General features: G+C 38.7%; 2 protein-coding genes across 2 annotated transcripts in view; one reads left to right on the plus strand and one right to left on the minus strand.

Moving 5' to 3' along the window:
* Window positions 1-884: 884 nt before the first annotated feature.
* Window positions 885-12,125, plus strand: ais (DExD-box helicase 52). Its single transcript, XM_074099752.1, has 12 exons — window positions 885-1,168; window positions 1,243-1,485; window positions 1,891-2,076; window positions 2,810-3,062; window positions 4,254-4,326; window positions 4,827-5,039; window positions 5,360-5,472; window positions 6,770-6,870; window positions 7,858-8,003; window positions 9,091-9,171; window positions 10,630-10,776; window positions 11,895-12,125. Exons 1-12 carry the CDS (start codon window positions 1,091-1,093, stop codon window positions 12,094-12,096), a joined length of 1,836 nt encoding a protein of 611 aa, XP_073955853.1. The 5' UTR covers window positions 885-1,090; the 3' UTR covers window positions 12,097-12,125.
* A 5,622-nt stretch (window positions 12,126-17,747) lies between these two features.
* Window positions 17,748-23,344, minus strand: part of hfw (leucine-rich repeat domain-containing protein hfw) — a 54,054-nt gene continuing 48,457 nt past the window's right edge. The window contains exons 6-10 of the mRNA XM_074100290.1: window positions 23,072-23,241; window positions 21,983-22,168; window positions 21,417-21,575; window positions 19,694-19,804; window positions 17,748-18,707 (exon numbers count right to left, since the gene is read on the minus strand). Coding sequence (XP_073956391.1) covers window positions 18,429-18,707; window positions 19,694-19,804; window positions 21,417-21,575; window positions 21,983-22,168; window positions 23,072-23,241 — 905 coding nt within the window. The 3' untranslated portion in view covers window positions 17,748-18,428. The remainder of the gene's footprint in view (window positions 18,708-19,693; window positions 19,805-21,416; window positions 21,576-21,982; window positions 22,169-23,071; window positions 23,242-23,344) is intronic.

The following is a 23,344-nucleotide window of genomic DNA, read 5'->3' on the forward strand; positions in this document are numbered from 1 at the left end:
ATCTACATAACTGAATTACTCACACCATTATTCGATCACTGTGCTCTTTCCGTTTGAATAGCTTAAGCACTTACTTAAAAAAGTAGAAAAGCAATTAAGTACAATCTTTTACTTAGTTGTAGGTAGGTACTTAATGTATGGATAAAAAGACAAGACAAAAATAAACCTACTTATTTTAACCTAAGTACCCAGATGTAAGTTAAATATTACCTACACAAAGCCTACACGTTCCCATTACAATTTCAAATTATAGAATTTTAGTTAGATGTGTTTCAAAGGTATTCTTTTTTTTTCCTCAAGCGTGCAACAAAAGTTTGTATGTATACTTATGATTATAACAGTAAGGTATTCTTAATATCTAGTTACTTACAAACAGATTCAGATAAAATATCACAAGTAAATAAATTAAAAGTAGGTAACAAGAATACTTTACGTGTTTTATTTAGTTTTTCTTGTGGTTATTTATTTGATTTGGCGGCTTCGGCGCCTTTGTCAAAACGCGGGAAAACTTACTAAGCAACATTGTTTGCTGCACTGTTAAAAACGCCCGTATTATTGATACACCTAAACATAATACAGTGTGTAATTAAAAAACATGCAATGATCATTGAAATTCAATATTAGAATAAAACAAAAAAAAAAAAAAAAAAATAAACAAGCAATATACAAATGTTTCCTTGATATAGCAATTTGTTACGGCGCTGCCCTTTTTGAACATGAACTGAAGTAGCTCAAACAAGCCTACTGACAGGAAGGAAGGATGACATTGACAGTTGGGGTGACTAGACATGGAAATACCGTGTGACACTCTTTCCCGGCCCGGATAACACCGACTTGGAAATACCGGCCATGTTTTTTGTGTACTCGCCCATAGAAACTGACAGGTGCTTCTATGGGCGAACACGAAGAACAGGGTTCTGTATTTCCATCCCGGTATTATCCGGGCCGGGAAAGATTGTCACCCATACATGATATTTTGTGACTCGGGTTAAGTCGCGGGTTATCGTTGTTTCATCGCTGATGGGATAAAAACAATCGCACGTGGTTATTGCTTGAAATGTTACTATAAAAGATAGTTCAGTACTCTAAAATGGACGCATACGATATATTCAAGAAGTTAACCAAGGGTTTGACCTTCAAACAGCGGGTTTTAGGCGTTAAAAACAATGTAAGTACTAAATAACCTCACCTTTTGAAACAACATTACGTTTGTTTAATGTTTATAACTTCCTTTAATTGCAGGAAAGTACCTTTAAGGCTTTGCCGGTAAAAAAAGAGGAGTTAGAAATAAAAGAGGAGTTACAAAGTGAGAATGAAGAAGAGAATCAGAGTGCAAGTGGCGGCAGTGACCAAAGCGATCTAGAATCCGGTGATAATAATGATGGCGATCTCCAAATATTAGAAGGAGTTACTGTGGGAGAGAAGAGAAAGAAAAAGAAGAAGGAGAAAACAGAAGATTCGTTGAAGAAACAGGAGCTAGCAGAAGTAAGTTGTTCTAGTAACAATCAGACTTATTTTTCTGTCAGATTCTGTGGCATGCACACCAATGTAAGAAACTTATTATAGATACTTGTGGCTTGATTTAGTTTTAGTCTATTTATTATTAGGAGACAAAACTAATGTTTTAAATTGCCTGACACTGCCATCATATTCTTATAGAACATACCACTTAATTATTGCAGTAGGCCTTATGCCCTTACCACTTAGATTAAATGAATAAAAAATAACTAGTCAGCTGCATAGAGAAGGCACTGAATAATCATTCAATAATTTTATTCCTCATTCACTAATAATTTGGCTATTTTTATTTGATATTTGTCATTTGAATAAATTTTGCCCATCTCTGCTATTTCAACATGAATTATTATAAATTTAATTTTAACTTCCCAGCAAAATCGTTACCGCAACGAGCATGGCATTAAAGTGGTTGGTCGCCACGTCCCTCCAGCCCTCCAAGATTTCTCCGAGCTAGTTGCTCGATACAATGTAAAGCAGACGCTTGTGGATACTGTGGCACGGTGTGGGTACACGGAGCCAACACCAGTGCAAAGGCAGGCTGTGCCGTGTATGATGGAGGTATGATGTATTTAAGTCCTGGTCAACCCCACCACTCTTTGGTATGTTCATCCGGTTTGGAAATAATGGTCTTTCTGAAGGAACTGGTAGATTAAAAAGTCAAAGTCAAAATATCTTTAAGTATTCAATTTAGGCTATAACAAGCACTTATGAATGTCAAAAAAAAAACTACCACCCGTTCGGAAAAACCTCTGTTGAAAAGAATCCGGCAAGAAACTCAAATGTTTATTTATTTGTTTGTTTATTATTCTTATTTACTATATCCTTAAATGATATCTACATCACAAGTATTTAACACAACTTTATTTTTAAGTAGGGCACAAACATTGGTGCAATGGGGTAGTTTCCTGGATAAAAGATATATAAACCATCAGTTAGATTATCAGAAAATATAAAATATTGAACAAAATATCAAATAAAAACATATTATTTTTCATACAAATATCTGCCCCAACCAGGGATTGAGTCCGGGAACTCAAGCTCCATAGTCAGGTTCTCTAACCACTCGGCTATCTGGTCATCAAAAGATTGAAAAACACAAGTTATGCATTGGATACGGACCCGGTTTAATTCCGGGTTTAAGTATTTCCTTACTGTATGGCTGTGCTTAATGCTTATGTATGAGTAACTAAAACGTCTGGGTTATTTTAAGCATTTTATGACGTCATTAAGTCCCATCAGTACTATTATCAAGATCAAAACCCGTCACTTTAACGTTAAACATCCTCAACAGGACCGCCAGATCCTAGCCTGCGCGCCAACTGGCTCCGGGAAGACCTGTGCCTTCCTCGTCCCCGTGCTCCACTCCCTGGGTGCTCCTACTGGCGGCCCGCGCGCCCTGGTGCTCTGCCCCACGCGGGAGCTGGCTCACCAGATATACCGGGAGGCGCTGAGGCTCAGTGAGGGCACGGAACTGAGGTGCAGCGTGGTTAGGAATATAAAGGAGAGCAAGGTGAAGGAAAGAGAGGCTACTATTAGGAGGAGTGGTGAGTGTTTTGTAATGTTTATGTGTTGTGATCTATGTATACTTACACTAACTGGTTGTCGTGTTGTGTCATGCTTTTACTGTGTATCGAATATGTGTAGATAAATGTCTCTCTCTCTAACTGATACTAGGCCAATCAGTACCATCACATAGCAAGATATATTTTGCCAATGTTTACACAAAGACATTTAGACATTACACACATAAGGCGACTGTTTTATTTATGATATTCTGATTTTGGGGGAGAAACGGGAGACTGAAAGTTATAAAGTTTGCTTACCAACTGTGTCTCTGCCTAATTTTTTTTACATAATATAAAATAGTTTTATATTTTAGTTTTGAATTGATAAAATCTTTGATTATTGTAAGAAATTGATGCCTTTAAAGTTTTTCTTGATTCTCCCAAGCCTTCTGATTCAGAGAGGAGGCCAGTGCCCAGCAGTGGGACGTACTAGGCTGTCAAAGTCAAAATATCTATTCAATTTAGGCTATAACAAGCACTTATGAATGTCAAAAAAAAACTACCACCGGTTCGGTGCTGTGATGTGATGTGAATACACATTCAGGGGTACTTGCAGGCTTTTAAATCTAGGTTTAAGTGGTCTTAAGTCCTATCAGATCCATACAAGAATAGTCAGTTTAAGGGGCTACCCGAGGTTTTCATCGATTTTTGACGAGTTTTGAATCGTATCTCCTACTTTTGCACTACAGATAGAATTATAAGTCAAACGGCTATCGGTTCTCCAATCTTTTATTTCCATTTTTGTCTACTGGATTTTGAAATAAATGAATACTTAATTTTATATGATTTTTTTAAACATTATCTGAAAAAAACAGTTGTTTCGTATCTCTATTGACGTGAAAGATCTAACATATACGAAATCTACATATTTGGGTTCGTCTTTGACGTCTCTAAAAACTGGTCGAGGGTTTTCAATTGAAACTAATTAACACAAAAGTTATGGCCAGAAAACCAGTTTTTAGGCCTAAAGTTGTTCAAATTTGATGCTAAATATCTCGAAAACAATGAACTTTTGAAGCCGTTGTTGTTAGTATAATAAGCTACAAAAATCATTAGCAAACTAAGGAATTCAGATCGAAGGTCATTGGGGCATGGGATCCCTTTAAGCCTTAAATCGAGATTTAAAAAAGCCTACAAGACGTCTTCAGAAACTTTTGTTGTATTTTGCAGATATTGTCATCAGTACTCCAAACAGATTGTGCTACCTTCTCAACCGTGACAGCGTTAATATTTCCCTAAACAAGTAAGTATCATACTGAATAACTTATAGGTACACAACATTTTTTGTTGGTTCTACTTTTATGATTGGTTTTTTGAAGTCTTTTTGTATTTTGTGTTTCAACTCCAAATTTGTTACTTTTACGGTCATTCCGTGAAAACCATATAAAAGTCAAAGTCAAAATATCTTGATTCAAAAGCCTTAAAAGGCTAAAGGCTATAACAAGCACTTATGAATGTCGAAAAAATCTACCACCGATCGAAAATACAAACTGAGACATTGATGCACAGAAAAACCAGAAAAAGTGTGGATGTGACTATTAGATTATTGTATTGTCACGCGATTTACATAAGTATTCCAAATTTCAAGTCAATCTGACTACTGAAAGTTGGGTCAAATTTAACTTGCAAGATTTGATTACAAACAGACAATGGGAGAGGTGAAACTACATAAAAGCTTGTAAAATAGATTTAATTAAACAAACGTATTGCTACTCAGTAATTTATATCTTTATTAACATTTAGAATTCGCTGGCTGATAATCGACGAGGCCGACAAACTGTTCGAGGGCTCGCCCGACGAAACGTCGGCGTTCAGGCAGCAGCTGGAGCAGATAATGGAGGCCAGCGCGTCGCGGGCGCGCCGTATGGCCATGTTCAGTGCTACACACACGCCCGCCGTGGCCAAGTGGTGCCGGCACAATATGCGGGGGCTCATCAATGTCACTGTGGGACAGAGGTATACAACAAACTAGATATTAATGTATGTGATAAAAAATTACAGGAAAAATGTTGAGATGATGCGAGTCTAACATCTGGTAGCATGGTGTACGGTTGTGTTGCTCTGAAGATGAGCTCTGATTGATTTCGAAACGCGTCAGTGTAGTGTGGTGGTGGTGATAGATGGGTTTGTGTGATTTATGTATGTTCTTCCAGTGTGGAGGTGCAGGAACTGCATGAACACGCATATCTTGCATAAGCGTAGCTATCTATCATAAAGGTCGCGGGTGAGCAAAGTAGGTAATTATTTTAGTTCATTAATTCCATTTTTTTTTACAGAAACGCAGCGACTAACCTAGTAGATCAGGAGCTATTGTACTGCGGCAACGAAAACGGAAAACTGGTGGCGTTTAGACAGCTCGTGCAGCAAGGACTAAAGCCTCCCGTATTAGGTAAGAAGATACAGCTTCAAAACTTACCGCCAATTCATTGACTACTACTGTTTACCCGCGACTTCGCACGCGTAAACCAGTAAGATTCAGCAGTTGGATTAACATTCTGGGATTTTGTTAAATTTCCTTGCATCTCTAAAACAATGGTGGTCTACATTGATGTTACATAAAAAAAAGGTAAGGTTTCGTAAATGAGCGAGCATCCATGAGGCTGACGTGATCACCTGGAGTGTTCAAAGCGTTAACAAAATAAAAAAGGTTTCGTAACTACCCAGCGGATGAGATTTCGGGATTGTATTGTATTGTATTTTTAACTCTTTATTGTACATAAAAATATATGAAATTAGCAGAAAACAGGATAATAAGATTGTATCTCCATATTTATAACTATTTTTCATCATCACTAACATTTCTGAGGTAATTAAGAGCGTTTATACCTGCTGAGCTGGCAACGTTGCATTTTTGTTAGTTTTTCTCGATTATTTCATAAAAATTGAATGAAAATTAAAAATGTTGTCTGATAGAACACCTCTTAATGTATAACTTAATGTGTTTACTCCAATAATTATTCGGTACAGACTTATTTTCTTTAAAAACCGGTTATAAACATTAATTCGTTTTTAAAGAATATAAAAGTCTATCACGAAGAATTGTTGGAGTAGACACATTGTTCTATCAGACAACATTTTTAATTTTCATTCAATTTTTATGAAATAAACGAGAAAAACTAACATAAATGCAACGTTGCCAGCTCAGCAGGTATAAACGCTCTTAGGCACTTGTCTCACCGCCAGCGAGGAAACGATTGGCTATCGACTATTTTCTCACTCAAGAAACGAACAAAAGATATAAGATCCTGTGTTAGTAAAAGAGACATATATTAATAGTTGATCGCTGGCTGTTCACACTGTCGGCGAGAACTCGCTCTTACATCTTTTGTCGCAGCGACAAGAGCTATAAAACTCGCTGAGCTATAGATACTCGCTCAGCGATGTCAGCTTGGCGGCCGCCCTGCACGTGCGAGTCGAGTGGAGCGAGTAATCGCCCGTCGCACGCGGACACTCGCTTGCAGCCGAGCGACAAAACTACACTCGCTTCTCGCTGCTCGCCCACTCGTTTCTAGTTACTCGCTCTACTCGCTTCTCGCTCATCGTCGGCGGTGGGACAAGTGCCTTAAGTTCCTCTTCTTTTATTTTGTCCTTTTTTTGACTCGGCTCCACATTTGTCACAAGATTTACATTACAGCTCATTGGAAAGATTGATCTCTAGTCTAACTTTACATATTTGTTTATTTCAGTGTTCGTTCAAAGTAAAGATCGGGCCAAGCAACTATTCAAAGAATTAATCTACGATGGAATAAATGTGGACGTCATTCACGCCGACAGAACTCAGGCGCAGGTATTCTAAACCAGTGAAATGGAAGTTCGTATCGTACCGTCTCTCTCACTCGTATTAAATTTATATTTATATATATTATAACTTAGACGACCAGATGGCCTAGTGGTTAGAGAACCTGACTACGAAGCTTGAGGTCCCGGGTTCGATTCCCGCGTCGGGGCAGATATTTGTATGAAAAATACGAATGTTTGTTCTCGGGTCTTGGGTGTTTAATATGTATTTAAGTATGTATCTATCTATATAATTATATTTATCCGTTGCTTAGTACCCATAACACAAGCTTTGCTAAGCTTACTTTGGGACTAGGTTAATTGGTGTGAATTGTCCCGTGATATTTATTTATTATTTATATTTAAATAATATTAGCGTGAACGGGACGGCAAGACGCGAAGTTCCAATTTTGCATTTCTTAATATAGGGCCAGGTATACAATAACCTTTTTGCAAAAAATTCTACCACCATCTTTTTATAAGCAGCTTTATCTGTGTTAGTTTGGGACTAGGTCAATGGAGAATATTACTCCCATGTTCTGCAGTCAGAATGCAGCACTAGAATTAGTACTTTTAAATGTCCATAGGATGCCATATCGTTACTATAGATGTAAATGTCATGCTATTTATTATATACAAGCTGTTGCCCGCGGCTTCGCCCCCGTCGTTTTTTTTTCTGTATTTTCTTCCATAAAAACCTTCTGTACAGTAACGAACACAACGGCAAAAATAATTAGTGAAATCGGACCAGTCGTTCCCGAGTTTTGCGCTTAGCAACACATTTTACCATTCATTTTTATTTATATAGATAGATATATATAATATATAGATGTCATGATCCGTCATGGCGACAAACTATAAAGAGGAGTGACGTTGTCATGGCGGTTTGTTTACGTTTTGGGCTAGCCTGTCACGCCCTGCGCAGAGTTTTGCGTAATATTCCCTATTGATGTAAATTGTCCCACGATATTATTTTTATTTATTTACTGGTTGCCAGCGCGACAACGTGGTGCGCAGTTTCCGCGTGGGCCGCATATGGGTCCTGATCTGCACCGAGCTGATGGGGCGCGGCATGGACTTCCACGGGGTCAACCTGGTCGTCAACTACGACTTCCCGCCCTCCGCCATCGCTTACATTCACAGGTAACAAGCGATAGCGAGAATAGAGAGTTTTTAAATAATTCAGAAGCGTTAACTCGCGTCGCGGGCACTCGCCAGTTGATGCGTACTGGGCCAAATGCGGCTATCAAGTCATCCAAGTACACGTCCACAAAAAGACTCAAAATCAAAGGCAAAGTCAAAACATCTTTATTCAATTTAGGCTATAACAAGTACTTGTGCATGTCAAAAAAAGAATCTACCACCGGTTCAGAAAAACCTCTGTTGAAAAGAATGCGGCAAGAAACTCAACGGGGTTTTTTTTAAACATTCGCTATTTGAAGTATTCAAGGGATAGCCAATGCGGCAAATCATTTCTAAATATCCCTGTCCATGATATAATCATTAATTTTATACGCCTTAGATATTAATGTCTTCTTGACAATAGAACTGAATTTTGTATCCGTTTCATTGGTAATATTTTTTGGAATTTTATTATAAAAACGTATACAATGTCTTTTTGGTTTTAGCCAGTCTGTAAGGTGGAACTTTAAGCTTCCCTGTGTTTCTAATAGCCTTTGGCTTATCGACGTTATTGGGAAAATCACATATGTTTTTCCTAACACATGATTATTTCAAAAGCATAAAGCGACGGCCGGGTTAGGATACCTGTGTCCTTAAAAAAAGATCTTAAAGACTAAAACCATTAGACAAGTATTTACGAGTACAGTACGCTATGAAAATCGAAACCTATTCCAGTAAATACGTCTCACCTCTACTCGTCAATCTTCTTTGGTACAGCCGAGAAAAGGGACGCAAGAAATGATTTAACTTTACATTCATCCCAGCCTATATAGGCTTGGGCCATAGTTCCCACGCGGGCCCAGTGCGGATTGGGAACTTCACACGCACCATTGAATTGCTTCGCAGGTTTGTGCAGGTTTCCTCACGATGTTTTCCTTCACCGCAAAGCTCGTGGTAAATTTCAAATGTAACTCCGCACATGAATTTCGAAAAACTCAGAGGTGCGAGCCGGGGTTTGAACCCACGACCCTCTGCTTGAGAGGCGATAGGTCAAACCACTAGGCCACCACGGCTTCTTAACTTTACATTGCCATCTCTTAAATTGCAGAATCGGCCGCGCTGGCCGAGCGGGACAGAAAGGTCGCGCTGTTACTTTCTTCACGCAAGATGACGTCGCCAACCTAAGGAGGTAGATATTCTGTTAAGTGACTTAACTTTAACAACAGGAACCATTATTGGGAATTGGTATGAGTCTGAGCCTTGGAGTTGAGGATATTTCCTGGGTGAAAAAAATGTTCTATTTAACCAATCAGTTAGATCTTTAAAAAATATTGGACATGCATTTTTCCTTTGTCCATCAAACAAAATACCGGCCAAGAGCGTGTCGGACACGCCCAAAGTAAGGTTCCGTGGCCATTACGAAAAAATTAAGTAATATTTTTCTAAGGATTTCGTATTTTGTACGGAATCTTCCAAGTTTAGGTATATTTTATACCTTAGGCTGCTATTTACTTTTAAACTACTAAGTTTTCCTTGAAAGTTTGGTATACTTACTACCATTCTGATTTTTTTCAAACTTTTTCACCAGTCAGTTTAGATTTAAAAGGGGGGGGGGGACGCTCGATTTTAATGAAAATTAGCACTTTAAAGTTGAATATTTCGCGAATAAATGACTGAATCGAAAAATCGTTTTAGCAACCCCTAAATGGTTTTAAAATACCTATCCAACGATATCCCACACTATAGGGTTGGATGAGAAAAAAAAATCACCCCCACTTTACGCCTATGGGAAGTACTCTAAAATAATTGTTTTTGAATTTTTTAATGTACCATTTTGTCGGCATGTTTACATTATATATCCTTGCAAAATTACAGCTTTCTAGTATTGATTGTCCCTGAGCAAAGCCGCGGACGGACAGACAGACATGGCGAAACTATAAGGGTTCCGTTTTTGCCATTTTGCCTGCGGAACCCTAAAAATTAAAACAGATGAAGCGCGTCAAGGTTTCAGAGTGGGGGCTGGTGACGTCACGCTGTACTAAAAAGCGTCTCACTGCGTGATGCCACGCGAAACTTTAACTGGCTATATCCTCGTCGTTTTTTAGGGTTCCGCAGTCAAATAGGAACCATTATAATTTCGCCATGTCTGTCCGTCTGTCGTCCGCGGCTAAGCCCAGAGACCGTTATTACTGTAAAGCTGTAATTTGGCATGAATATACACATCAGTCACGCCGACAAAATCCATACTAATATTATAAATGCGAAAGTGTGTGTGTTTGTATGTTTGTGCGTCTTTCGCGTCGAAACGGAGCGACGGATTGACGTGATTTTTGGCATAGAGATAGTTTATGGGCCAGAGAGTGACATAGGCTACTTTTTGTCTCGGAAAACGAGGGAACAGCGCGCGATAACCGAATTCAGCGCTGTAGTAGGCAGCATATATTTACTGCAGCATTAAGCTGAGTCAATTCCTTTTCGACATCATCAAATGTTTTTCTTTTCTGTAAATTATGTATTATTTAAAGTTTGATGTCGAAATAAAGTATGTCTATGTCTATGAATTCCACGCGGGCGAAGCCGCAGGCAAAAGCTAGTGGGAAAATAAATAAAAAATGGCAGTCGGGTTTTTTTATTTTTATTATTATAGCATCGCATCAGTGATGAAGCAGTCCGGCTGCGCAGTGCCAGAGTACATGCTGGCGCTAAAACAGAACCCCAACAAGCGGAAGAAGTTGGCCAAGAAGGCGCCGCGACGCAGCGAGATCTCCACCATCCTGGGAAAGCGGCCGGACAAGTAAGACAGCTTCAATGATATCGTAAAGACCTTCCCCCTTATTCATAAACGACAATCAAACCTATTTTAGTTAAAATGCCGCTAATATTCGTTTGTCCTTATCTGTCACTTCGACATTTGTATTTGTTAGAAAGGGACAAAGCATTTGTTAGTTAACGTAGGCTTGTTAAGTTTTATGAATAAGGGGGCTTGACTGTACACGCTGCCCTCGCATTGGCAGATCTCATGTCTTAAGATGTCTAGAATTAGATATTAACCCCTCGTATGGCAGAAGTAAAAAAAAACTGCAAGTCTCTTTTAGTTCAAAGAATACATCCTTCCTTCCCAGCCGAGAACAAGAGGGCTTGGGCCATGGTGCCCACGCGGGCCCAGTGCGGATTGGGAACTTCACACGCACCATTGAATTGCTTCGCAGGTTGGTGCAGGTTTCCTCACGATGTTTTCCTTCACCGCAAAGCTCGTGGTAAATTTCAAATGTAACTCCGCACATGAATTTCGAAAAACTCCGACGTGCGAGCCGGGGTTTGAACCGACGACCCTCTGCTTGAGAGGCGATAGGTCAAACCACTAGGCCACCACGGCTTTCACCAGAAAGCTTTTAAGAATACATATTCGCCAGATTAAAATAAAAATAGAAAGAGATGGTCTTAAATTTGACACATATCTATGGATATACGAGAGGAACCATGGGATTTCCTTCATCCCTGTAAAATTTAGATTTATATAGATGACATTTAATTTTATTCCAATAAAATGGTCGCTTTCCCGCCTTTTTCATGTTAAAAAAACTGCAGGTGTATTTTTCCCCCAAAAACATTACAAGCTGTTTCAGACCGAATAAAAAGTCCGGAATTCTAACAAAATAACTGATACCGGTAATTTGAGTTGGCTGTTTACGACTTGTGCCAACACTTCCATGGCCCTTTTAACTTTTAAAAAAATTTGCGACTCGAGAATAATGGAATTTGTATGCGACATTATTGTCGAGCTAGCGAGCCTGCAATCTTTTTAACTTTTAAATTTTTCGCTGACCATAACTATGCACTTACTTCTTCTAATGTCAACTTTTATTGAAATTTTGAGAAAAATATAAAACTAATCTTGATTTTTATTTACAGGAGAAAACTAGAAAATGAAAAAGACACAAAAGAAGAAAAAAGTAAAGAAAATGGCGTCAAACCGGCAAAACGACGGAAGATACAGCCAGGGGAACAGGTTAACAGAAAGAAAAATAAAAATAAAAACAACAACCAGAAAAAGAAAGGAAAAAGCTTCAAAAAGAATAAAATAAAGACTGTTGTTAATAAGAAAGCTAAATAAGTGTTATTCATATTAAATATTTAAACAAAGCTTGTGTTTTCAACTCAATGACTTCCATTGCAAGATTGCACCTAAAACAATAACGTGATTCGTGGCCAGTTGTACAGTCAACAATAAAAAGATTGATTCTGCCAAAGTTACAAAAATATGTATATACGACTTTATTGACTTAACATTAAGGTTGTGTATGTATATTTTTGTAACTTGGCCGTATCTATATCTTTGTGTGTATATGACTGTACAGTCAGCAACAGAAATGGATTAGCTTGGGGTAATCTAAATGATGGCGACCTCTTATTATCATGACAGTAGAGACATGTACAATGCGTTTTAAATAATGGGTTTTTTCACAAACAATATGTCGTATTGTGTGTATGGTAAAGTCTGTTTGACGTTACAGGCTGGCTTGCGCTTGGTTCTTTTAGTTATTTTTTACCACATTTGCTCGAAAACAGTGTCGTAACATGCAGGCTACCTTGGTTGCAACCACCCAAATAAAACCTTCGACTTTTGTTCTTGTCATGAGACCCGTGGTCGGTCGCATGAGTCATTGCGCGTACTAATACTAGTACGTCAAGCACTCTGGCAGCTGCGGGAGGAGGGCGGCGAGGAGCTGGCGCTGCCAAGAGTGCAGCCAGCGGTATCGGCAATTTTTTAAAAATATTAGTTTTTCTTTTACAAATACACAATTTTGCTACCAAATGTGATGAAAAACATTCTATGTCGCACGGGCTACTAGAATTACAAACATTGACTCATTAAATTATTCGACTTCAGGCTTCTAATAGACTCGTTCGTAATTCCTTATGTACCGCCCTAAAGACGCAATGTACTATTATTTATTATTCCCTCAATGGCGGCCTTAAGGCTTGGGCCAATGTCAGTTGCGATGACAGGGTTGCGGTTGATTCTGCAGAACGCCAACAGTTTGACAGCAGCAAGAAAATAATTTTGAAAATAGAAAAAAAAAAAAACAATGTACTAGTACACACCCCAATGCAATCCCAAACGTGACGCAGTCAAAGTTGTCAAACGAAGTGCGCGATACTAGCGCTGACTAGCCAGTCACGGAAACACTGAATCAAAGAGTATTGGTACCTATCCTCCTGAAGCCCACCATATAAATATTTTGAAAAAAATTGACAAAGCAATTAGAATCTAATTGTTTCGAGAATAAAGTCGAACTGCCGTCAAACTGCCATGGTGTAAAACAATAGAAAAACAAAAGAAATTGTACTTTGTTACATTGTCATAGATTCCTAATTCCCTTGAACTTATAGTGTACATTCTACTGCACATTGGGCCGCACGAGGCTATAGAGAAATTGCTGAATTTGCTGACCATTGCATTCGCTTATAGTGGTTTGTAGGTGAACTTCTTTAGTGACTGTGCTCAAAAAAAGTTAAAATAAGAATTTGTTTTTGGAAAGAGCGAGTGGTTCTCAGCGAATTCAATCTTAACGTTATTTAAACGTTACGTTAACGTTTCGACGTTGTGTGACGCACTTACTCGTTTGGTAACCTATTTCAGAAAACAAAAACTTTTTTTAACAATCACAACCACTCCTCCACTCCTTACTGTCCCCGCTTTGTTTAAGATAAAGAAAACTGCAGTACTATGGAAAATTAACCTTTTATTGGTGTCGAGACGTAAAACTAAACCCATACAAAATATACAGTCTTCATAAGTTCATAACATTTATATACAAAATATAGCCGTTTTATACAAATGAAAAATAACTTGAATTCAATTCAGTGGATATTTTTATTATGGCACTGATTCTCAATGTAACAATCCGACCTGCAGAACTGGCGCTTGTTTCACTAAAGTAATCCATAAGATGGTTACAGATGAAGTGAACTAGTTAATAATATTTTGTCGGATAATATCGTATTTATCTTTCTTATTCATCAAGCTTACTGAAATTTATTTATGCTAATTGAGTAAGCAAAATAAATACAAACTTATTCAACAAAACACGATGGCAAAAACATTATCCACCAGATCTGTAACAGCACCTATCAATGAGGGTTTTCACAGAGGTGAAATATCGGTAGATGGCGTGAGTATCGTGAAGCAAACGTCAAACGGACCTCACGATACTAACGCCATCTAGCGATATTTCGCCTCTGTGAAAACCCTCATTGACATGCCTATTTTTATGAACCATCAAGATGCGATTCCCTATAGTTCTGTTTCACAATAACAGCTGTGGCGATACTTGTTTGCTAACTACCTTGACCAATCATTAATTCATATCAAAGTAAAAATCGATTTTTACAGTCAATTAAAAATTAAAAACTTTGTCTCCCATACGTAACTATTTTACACAATCAGCTCAGAAAGGGGCCAGATATTTCCCTCTTCATGATTTCGGTAGTCACTTTTAATTTAAATTTAGGTTTCGGAAAAAGGTACGATGACGAGCGAAGCGAAGAGTATTAGGTACAATTCCAACAACGCGCGAGCCGATCGAGTGAAGCGAGGGCGCCGCGGCTGCGACCAGCGAAGCGCCAGGACCTAATTAAGTTAGGAAATGGCTGTTTTTCCATTAGCCGGCCCTCATCGGCACGGCACCGACATGCCCGTGCACCGGCATCGGCGCCGGGGACTCGTTTTTCCACTGCCACTGCCGGTGTCGATGCAGGCTTACGCCTTGTGAGTGGTACAGTTTACTGACACGGACTTCAGCACAATGAGGGTTATCGTTTTTTGTCTCACTAGATGGCGCACTGTTGCGTGAGGTTTTTAAGTGTGGCTTTCAGAGTCTGTTATTACGGGCGTTAAAACAAAGTTTAGATTAAAATCATATTTAAAACCGTACCATAAAAATATCCATAGCAACCACAGTGTTGCTAAGTCCCGTTTTGTTCGGAAAAAAAGGGAGGACAAAAGTTTCCGAAAGACAAAACTGTCTCAAAACACCGACATCCATTGCCCCATAACGCATAATTGCCATAATTATTAATTTCAGGTTATGCAAAATATTCACAAAAAAATTCTTATTATAAATAAACCCGCGTAGCTCACCCAAAAACTATGAGATTTGACATTTCGGAGACCTCACGCTACACTAGCGCCTCTAGCGGCGAATTCATTCGCGATAGCCCTCATTCATATACAACATGCAGTTTTGCCGGGCCGGCACCGAGTGGGGAAGCTTGCTACCCCGGCGCTGCGACGGCGCCGGTAAGTGAAAAAGCGAGCTATACATTTTCATACATTTTTGCTTCCCCGGCACCGGCAACGCGCGGCGCCGGCATTGGTGCCGGCTAATGGTAAAACGCCCAATAATTTATCCCCTACCAGTGCTGGTTATGTACGGGGAACAAAGGTAATATATAAAGTACAATTCAATAGAATCTGTCAACTTTCTACATATTTAAGACACCGTATCGTGGGCACACTTGATTATATATGTCCCTGTTGTTGCAATTATCATCTAAAAGGAATCAAAAAAGAATAATAGTCACATCACAAAGCCTTAGGCAGCCCGGTGTTTATATTAGTAGGCTGGAAGTGTCTACAGGATTGTCAGATTCTATTGAATTGGAGTTTATTTATATACTTTTAGTCTTTTCTTGGAGTTACTGTTTTATGTCATCTATCCTTAACTTCTCAAAGGCCGTTCTGTAAACGCTAATTCATATTCTTAATAAAGCTATTCAGAATATATTCCTATAGAACTTGTAGTGAAACAAAGTCAAGTTCAAGTAATATATAAACTATTATTAATGTTTAGCCTCTTAAGAATTCATTAAACATTGGTCCTAAAATATTTTTAAATGGACACTAACTAACGCTGCCATTTATTCCTACCATGATCATAAGATTTTTTTACTTATCATTATACATAGCAATTTCTTTATATAAAACTAGATTCTCCTTCATTCGAGCAGCAATAAATGAAAATTCTCCCTTTCTCCTTATCTTTGGAACTGCTATGCCAACATTCCATGACTTATTTCACCCCACTTTTCACTTAGGGTTTCATTTTTGAAAAACAATGAACCATAGTTTATGAAACATTTCATATTTAGCTTCGACGGTTTTAAATTTCCATACAAAATCTATCTCTTATTACAACACTTTAGGGGTTGATTTAAAAAAAAAACGATAATTGCAATTGCTAAAACCTAAAATTTTAAAAATGTAGCTGTAGCGTTCTGGAAATTGCAATCTTATTATAGCCTGTGTTTTTTTTGTCTATTAAATTTAATATCAAAAACTACACACATAAATGGATGATATAATGTAAGTAGTTCGAGTTCTAAATGTTTTTTTTTATTAAATTTCCAAGTAACGGGGATCTAATTGGTCCCGTTAAAAAGTTCTGCAATGATTGTATTTTCTTGAGACTCGGACATTAAGATTGTTGTTTTTTGGAATCTTTTTGTATTTTTTATTTCAATTCCAAATTTTACTTTTACGGTCATCCCGTAAAACCTAAATTGAAAATACAAACTGAAATATAGATTCACAGAAAAACCAAAAAAATAAGACCAGCACTGGGAATCGAACCCAGGTCCTCGGTATTCCGTACCGCGTGCTATACCGCTACACCACTGCTGGTCAACGGTGCTGGTCTTATTTTTCTGGTTTTTCTGTGCATCTATATTTCAGTTTGTATTTTCAACTCAGACATTAATTTAGAATGCACGGATCACTCACGTATTTGTATCATGCCCGACTGTTTCGCATTAATCCGTGGTCCTTGGTCAAGATGATGATAAGATGAGGTCTAGGTTGGTTATCCACAAATGTCCCGTGTATTCTATTTTAGTACTTATAATTGACAATTTAATAATTTTAATTATGCACGATTCGGACGGATATTACGAAATAAATGGTACTTGCCATATAGAAGTTTTGACAGTTCATCTTAAAAAAAACAGGAGATAAATATTTAATTCTATCAAAAATGTCTTTTACGTTGGAAAATTAATAGTGACGGTAAAGGATGGCTACAAACTAAATTGCGGAAAAATTTCAAGAAAATAAGGAGATTTGCTAGAATTATAATGGCAAGTCAAAAAAACAAGAAGAACGAACGCGTTCCTGATTTAGAGTTTTCACAAACAAATAGACAGATAGACGGTCAACAAAATGATCCTTAGGGTTCCATTTTCCTTTTGTGGTACGAAACGGAATCCTAAAAATAATATTCAACCAAAAGTAGAATACTCGTAGAAACTATAGCGTAACTTAAAACAACTTTTCATAGAACTTTTTACATCAATTTTTTTTTTATAAAAATAAGTTGAATAACGACATAATTTTCTTAAACCTACTACGAGTTTTACATGCAAAAACTAGTTGATCAAAAAATAAATATTGTATACATGTATGTACAGAGATCTTCCACAATTTGACGACAATTTTAACAACATGTAGTTTTAAAGCTAACTTTTAACCCTCCAGACGCCAATGAGGGCTATCGTTTTTTGTCTCACTAGATGTTGCGTGAGGTTTTTAAGTGTGGCTTTCAGAGTCTGTTATTACGGGCGTGAAACAAAGTTTAGATTAAATCATATTTAATACACCTTAAAACCCGTAGCATAAAATATCGAGCATGCCACAGTGTTGCAAAGTCCCCGTTTTGTTCGGAAAAAAGGGAGGACAAAGGTTTCCGAAAGACAAAACTGTCTCAAAACACAAACGTTCATTGCCCCGTAACGCATAATTGCCATAATTAATTTCAGATAATGCAAAATATACACAAAAAAAATTTAATTATAAATAAACCCGCGTAGCTCACCCAAAAACTATGAGATTTGACATTTCGGAGACCTCACGCTACACTAGCGCCTCTAGCGGCGAATTAATTGCATCAAATATTAAAAATGGTCGTTGGCGTTAGAAGGGCTAAAATGTTCTTAAATTTATATTTGTAGCGTTTTTCACCACTTTCCTATAAGTTCTTGATTCGAACAAAGATCGCATTGGTATCGGTCATAAAAATATACCTATCGTAAACTTATTACCTGGCGGGCTAGTACGAAATTCGAAAATCGAAGTTCGTGTCGTTCCGTCCCTCTGACACTTATACCATTTAATACAAGAGTGAGAGGGACGGTACGATACTAACTTCGATTTTCGAATATCGGAGTAGGTCCTCTGATAAACAGGCCCTTATACAACATATTCAGTCCACTTTTTAGGCTATGCGGCTAACAGCTCGATTTCAGCGCACCGTCTCTTTCTAAAAAGAGGGAAGGCGCGCTAAAACCGCGCGGTTAACCGCATAGCGTGTACGTGCCTTAAGCTGCTCAATAAAAAAAACTAGCATCACTCACTTCAACTGTCACATTTACACCAATCACAGCGAAGTGTCACTCGCACAGCCAATCACAGGGCAGCCTGGGCATCTTATTCGCCGGCCACGGCAAATAGCCGGCCGTTTTGAACACCCAGTAGTCATAAGAGACTTTGCTTATTAAAAGCACTAGTATTAATACTTCTAGACCTATGATGTAGTAGATATAGTCCGTCCAGTCTCTAGGCGTATGACAAACTTGGAACTCTTTGAGGTCAACGACCGGACCCATGCCGTCGAGGCATTGGACTTCCTTGTAGTCTTGAATTGTTTTTGAGTTTTCTATTATCCATGGCTGTAATAAATATAAATACACAAATTAATCTTACCTTACTTGTTAGCTAAAAAATTATCTTTGTGCTCAGCTGGAAAAACACCGATGGAATAGGTAGTTAAATAAAAAACATAAAGACCTGATGGCTTGACCCTGGTGCCCTGGCAAAAAGGAAAGTGCTTGCTCTGGGACGCCACGTGCGTCAGTACTTTTGCTTCTTCGCACCTCAAGAACAGGGGGAGCGGCTGCTGAGATGGCAGCCATAAAAAAACGCTAGAAATACTCGGCGCTCGCAAACTAGTTGTTCGTCCCACTGGCGGTGGAGACGACCGGCTGTTGGGGCTCAGAGGCAAAACTTTTTTTTAATGAAGTGGGGCGCCGTCTTCGTGAGACAGGTCTTGACCCCCGCTCTGGATCGTTTCTGGTGCAAAAGTTGTCTATCGCGGTTCAACGCGGCAACGCGGCGTGTGTATTGGGCACCTTTGCACCAGGTATGACGCCGGGCGGTTTTTTGACTAATTATTTTTGTATATTGGTTTTAATTTTAATATCTTGACATTGTTGAATAATAATTTATACCTCTTTTTTTTCAGAGTTGCTCAGCGAGCTATGGAGAGAGCTATGCTTGGGGTTTCTCTACGGGACCGAATCAGAAATGAAGAGATACGTAGAAGAACAAGGGTCACCGACATAGCCAAGCGAATCAGCTCGTTGAAGTGGCAATGGGCGGGCCATATAGCACGGAGAACGGATGGCCGTTGGGGCCGAAAAGTTCTCGAGTGGAGGACGCGGATCGGCAAGCGCAGCGTAGGACGTCCACCAACAAGATGGACGGATGACCTGGTTAAAGCCGCAGGTTTACGGTGGATGCAGGCCGCTGCCAACCGAAGCAACTGGAGGTCTGTGGGGGAGGCCTATGTCCAACAGTGGACGTCCTACGGCTGAGATGATGATGATGATGATCTTTTTTTGGGACTTTTGTATTCATTGCGTAGGACATGGCATACCTTCAACACTTTCTCAGTATTGCAGTCGCAGTGCATATAGTTCCCGCCAATGAGAAACGTGGTGTAGCCGCCCGACGTCTCGAACTTGTTTGACAGCATGTACATGTGGATCTGTAAAACAATTTTTACAAGCTTTTATTCAGTTTCACCTGTTCTGTCTGTCTGTTTGCAGTCAAAATCTTGCAAGTTAAATTCGACCAACTTCCAGTAGTCGGATTGACTTGGAATTTGGCATACTTATGTGAATCGCGTGACAATACAAGCATCTGGTAGTGACATTCTGGTAGTCCGGCCAGGATCGTGTCCGCAGGACGCAACTCTTCAACGGTGCATTTGCCATTAAGCATTGAGTTGAAATTTGGTATGCAAATGAAGTTTGGGTGACAATGCAAGTAAAGTCGACAAAAAGTACAGTCAGCAAAAAAAGCTTGTACTTATTAAAAATGTTTTTTTTACGAAAACTACTTAACTGGCCGTTTAATCTTGCAAGTTTTGACCCATTTCCAGTGGTCGGATTAAATTTGAACTTTGGTATAAGTACATAAGTTGGATGAAAATGCAAGTAGGTACCTACAATCAACAAAAAGCACATTCAAAAAAATGTATAAAAAAGTGTAGATAGTTATTAAAAATTTCTTGTTTTCAACACAAACTAATTTAGCTTAGCTGCTTTGTGTTTCAAACTGGGCAAAAGCCTGATTCTCCTTCTCTAGTTTTATTCAGCCTTGGCACGTTCTCGCCAATCTTGCTGAAAACGCCGCCATTTTTTTAAGCGCTAAATTGACCACTCTCAAATCGTTTGCTTTCTTTTTTATCAGATATTTTTGATAGAGCAGTAACTGTAGTAGTAATGGTCACGTAGCACTTCCAACAGTTCTACGCCAGTTATCTTTGGCCATCGCTTCTCTGGCGCAAGTGTTGAGTGAGAGGAGTACCTACCTATATCGGTCGCTTTAGGGTCTCGCAATGTATTTATTTTTTCTTGGATGTGAACTGGGCTTTATTTACCCGACTTCAAAAAAGGAGGAGGTTCTAAGTTCCAATGTTTGTATTTTTTTATCTATGTTCACCGATTACTCAGTCAACTGTGGACCGATTTTCAAAACTCTTTTTTTATTCGAAAGGGTACTCTTCTTTATTTAAGGTTTATGGTTATAGATATTTATTTTCTCAAAAGATTTACAAAATTACTTATAGAGAAAAACAATATTAATTTAACTTAAATCTAGGTAAGAGAACCCCAAACATGGTAAACAAAAATTTATGAACTAAAGCGGGTAGGCGGTAATGACGAGACTTTAACTAAATAACATTTGCTACTGGAGTTAAACCAATCTTTATATCGTTAGTTAATTATCGGTTACTTGTGAGTGGTTTAAATTGCGTATTATTACATATTATTATTTATTTATTTTGCTCATTTTGGGATTGGAAGAAAACCAGCGTTACTGCACATAATGTGCGGCAACACATGCTGAGTGGAGACCCTTTTTGGTATCCTGTGGTGTCACCAAGTAACATAGTTTTAGTCTTAGTTTTTAGGTGGTACTTATGGAGCCAAAATAAACCTTTCTTTCTTTCTCATGAAAGGAGTAATTTGTTAATTTCGCCAAGATTATTATTGCTATTATTTTATTCACTTGATCTTCTTATTTATTAAATAATTCATTAATGAAAGGCAAGGGTCGCTTATTAATAAGCTTTAGTATGGCAGGAGACTTACGTTTTTGAGTTTGTTGTGCGTGATAGAGAAGAGCATGAAGTTGTCTATGAACTTGGTGCCCTCTAGCGAGCCGATATTGTCGATGTCGTTGTAGTCGGCGATCAGTTGCCGCAGGTGCTCGTACGTCTCGTCGTCGCCGACTGCCTCCAGGCTCGTGATCTGAGAATTCAATCATATCATAGATACAAGATGTTAGAGCAGCTTGTATGTCGCGTAGGGATTCGACGATTGACCTCCTCTAAGTTGGTCCTACCTAATTGAAATTTCAAGAGCCGAATTCTCGACCATAACAGGGTTATTTTTGACCCAATAGAAGGTAACTTTGGCCCATATGAACACCACTTATAAAATGGGCCTAATTGAAACATGAAAACTTGGGCGGTTAACTGCATGACAAAGTAACCCGACCCGACCTTATGATACCCTTTTACTGCTACAGCAAACACTAGGTACACTTTCATAGCCGGGTTCGATCTTACCAGTGTTGGGACACAAAAAAACATTCACCCTTTAAAACAAACGACAGAGCTCTCGCAGCCCCTTGAACCATAACTGAACCAACTCACGTTGTTATACGACACGTTGAGCTTGACGGTATTTGGAGGCAGGTCGTAGGGCATCTGCTTGAGGTGCCGGTGGGAGCAGTCCACAGCCACGAGGTACGTCACGTCTTTGCCGAGGAGTTCCAGTCGGTCTGGCACGCACGTGCAGTTCACGTTCAGGGGTTTGATGTTGCGGCAGCTTGCGTACAACTGGAGAGGAAGTAGTGAATAAGCAAGTAGAGATCAGAGAGAGAAAGAGATAAGTATTTAAGTAAAAAGCAAATAAAAATCATCGAATAGTATAAGTTGGGCAACATAATGTTGCGGCAAGAAGCAGTGCTGTTTTTCAGAGGGTCCATTTTAAACTAAACACTTGAAGACACACGCACACTGTGACGTCACAAACTTACTTTATTCGATTTTACCCGTAGGTAAGGTAGGTATACCGTTAGATCTGGCAGTTGAATTTTCCCCTGGTAATTCCGAAAAATTTCAAATCAGCATTAACATTGCTTATAGACACCCACACCAAATTTCATGCCTATAATCCTGGCGGTTGAAATTGTGGAATTTTATTCCTTTGTCGTGATAATATCGGGATAAAAAATATACATCCCTTAAAGGGATAAGTCCGCCTTTGTACAAGTATCTCAAAGTTTGTCGATTGTATTTTGTTCATTTTCTTTTGTACCTACAATAAAGAGTTTACATACATACATACATTTCAGTCAAATCCATCCAGATCTTTTAGCGTGAAGGAGTAGCAAACATACACACATATACTCACAAACTTCAGCTATTTCATTCAGACATGCTTTCCACTCTCTTTTTAGACCTTCAGGACCCTTGTGGTTGGTCCCGCTACCAAAGATATAGGTCATAGGTCCGTATGGTATGGCCCCCGTAAAGAAAATTCTGATTAAATCAAATACTAATCAATATTTTTTTTAAGTAAGTTTTACAGCTAAACTAAGGTTTTGTACCCTAATAGTTAACCAAAATTAATTATCTTAGTTGGTTGGCATTACAGGGGTAGCCTAGTGCGGGGACCCCTGGTAATTCTTGTCAAGCACTGTATATTTTTAAATAAACCCATTTTTTTATAATGATTACCTCTCTCTGCACCTTCAAATGCTCGATCTGCACGATCTGGACATCTTTGAACCAGTTGAACTTGAGGTCCAGCGCGCAATACGTGTTGTTGTAGTTGAGGAATGTGACCAGAGAATTGTTGTTGCTCTCCATCGCCTTTTGGAACTCTTTGCACGGCAAGTAGTTGTTCCCTAGAACAATAGAGTTGACAGTTAACACAGGCATTGAAATGAAGGAGCCTTAGTACACATCCCTAGGTGACCCTGCATATATTGTGAAATGGAGTAATAATTC

Source organism: Choristoneura fumiferana, chromosome 17 (assembly GCF_025370935.1).
Source record: "Choristoneura fumiferana chromosome 17, NRCan_CFum_1, whole genome shotgun sequence".
NCBI classification, from domain to species: Eukaryota; Metazoa; Arthropoda; class Insecta; order Lepidoptera; family Tortricidae; genus Choristoneura; species Choristoneura fumiferana.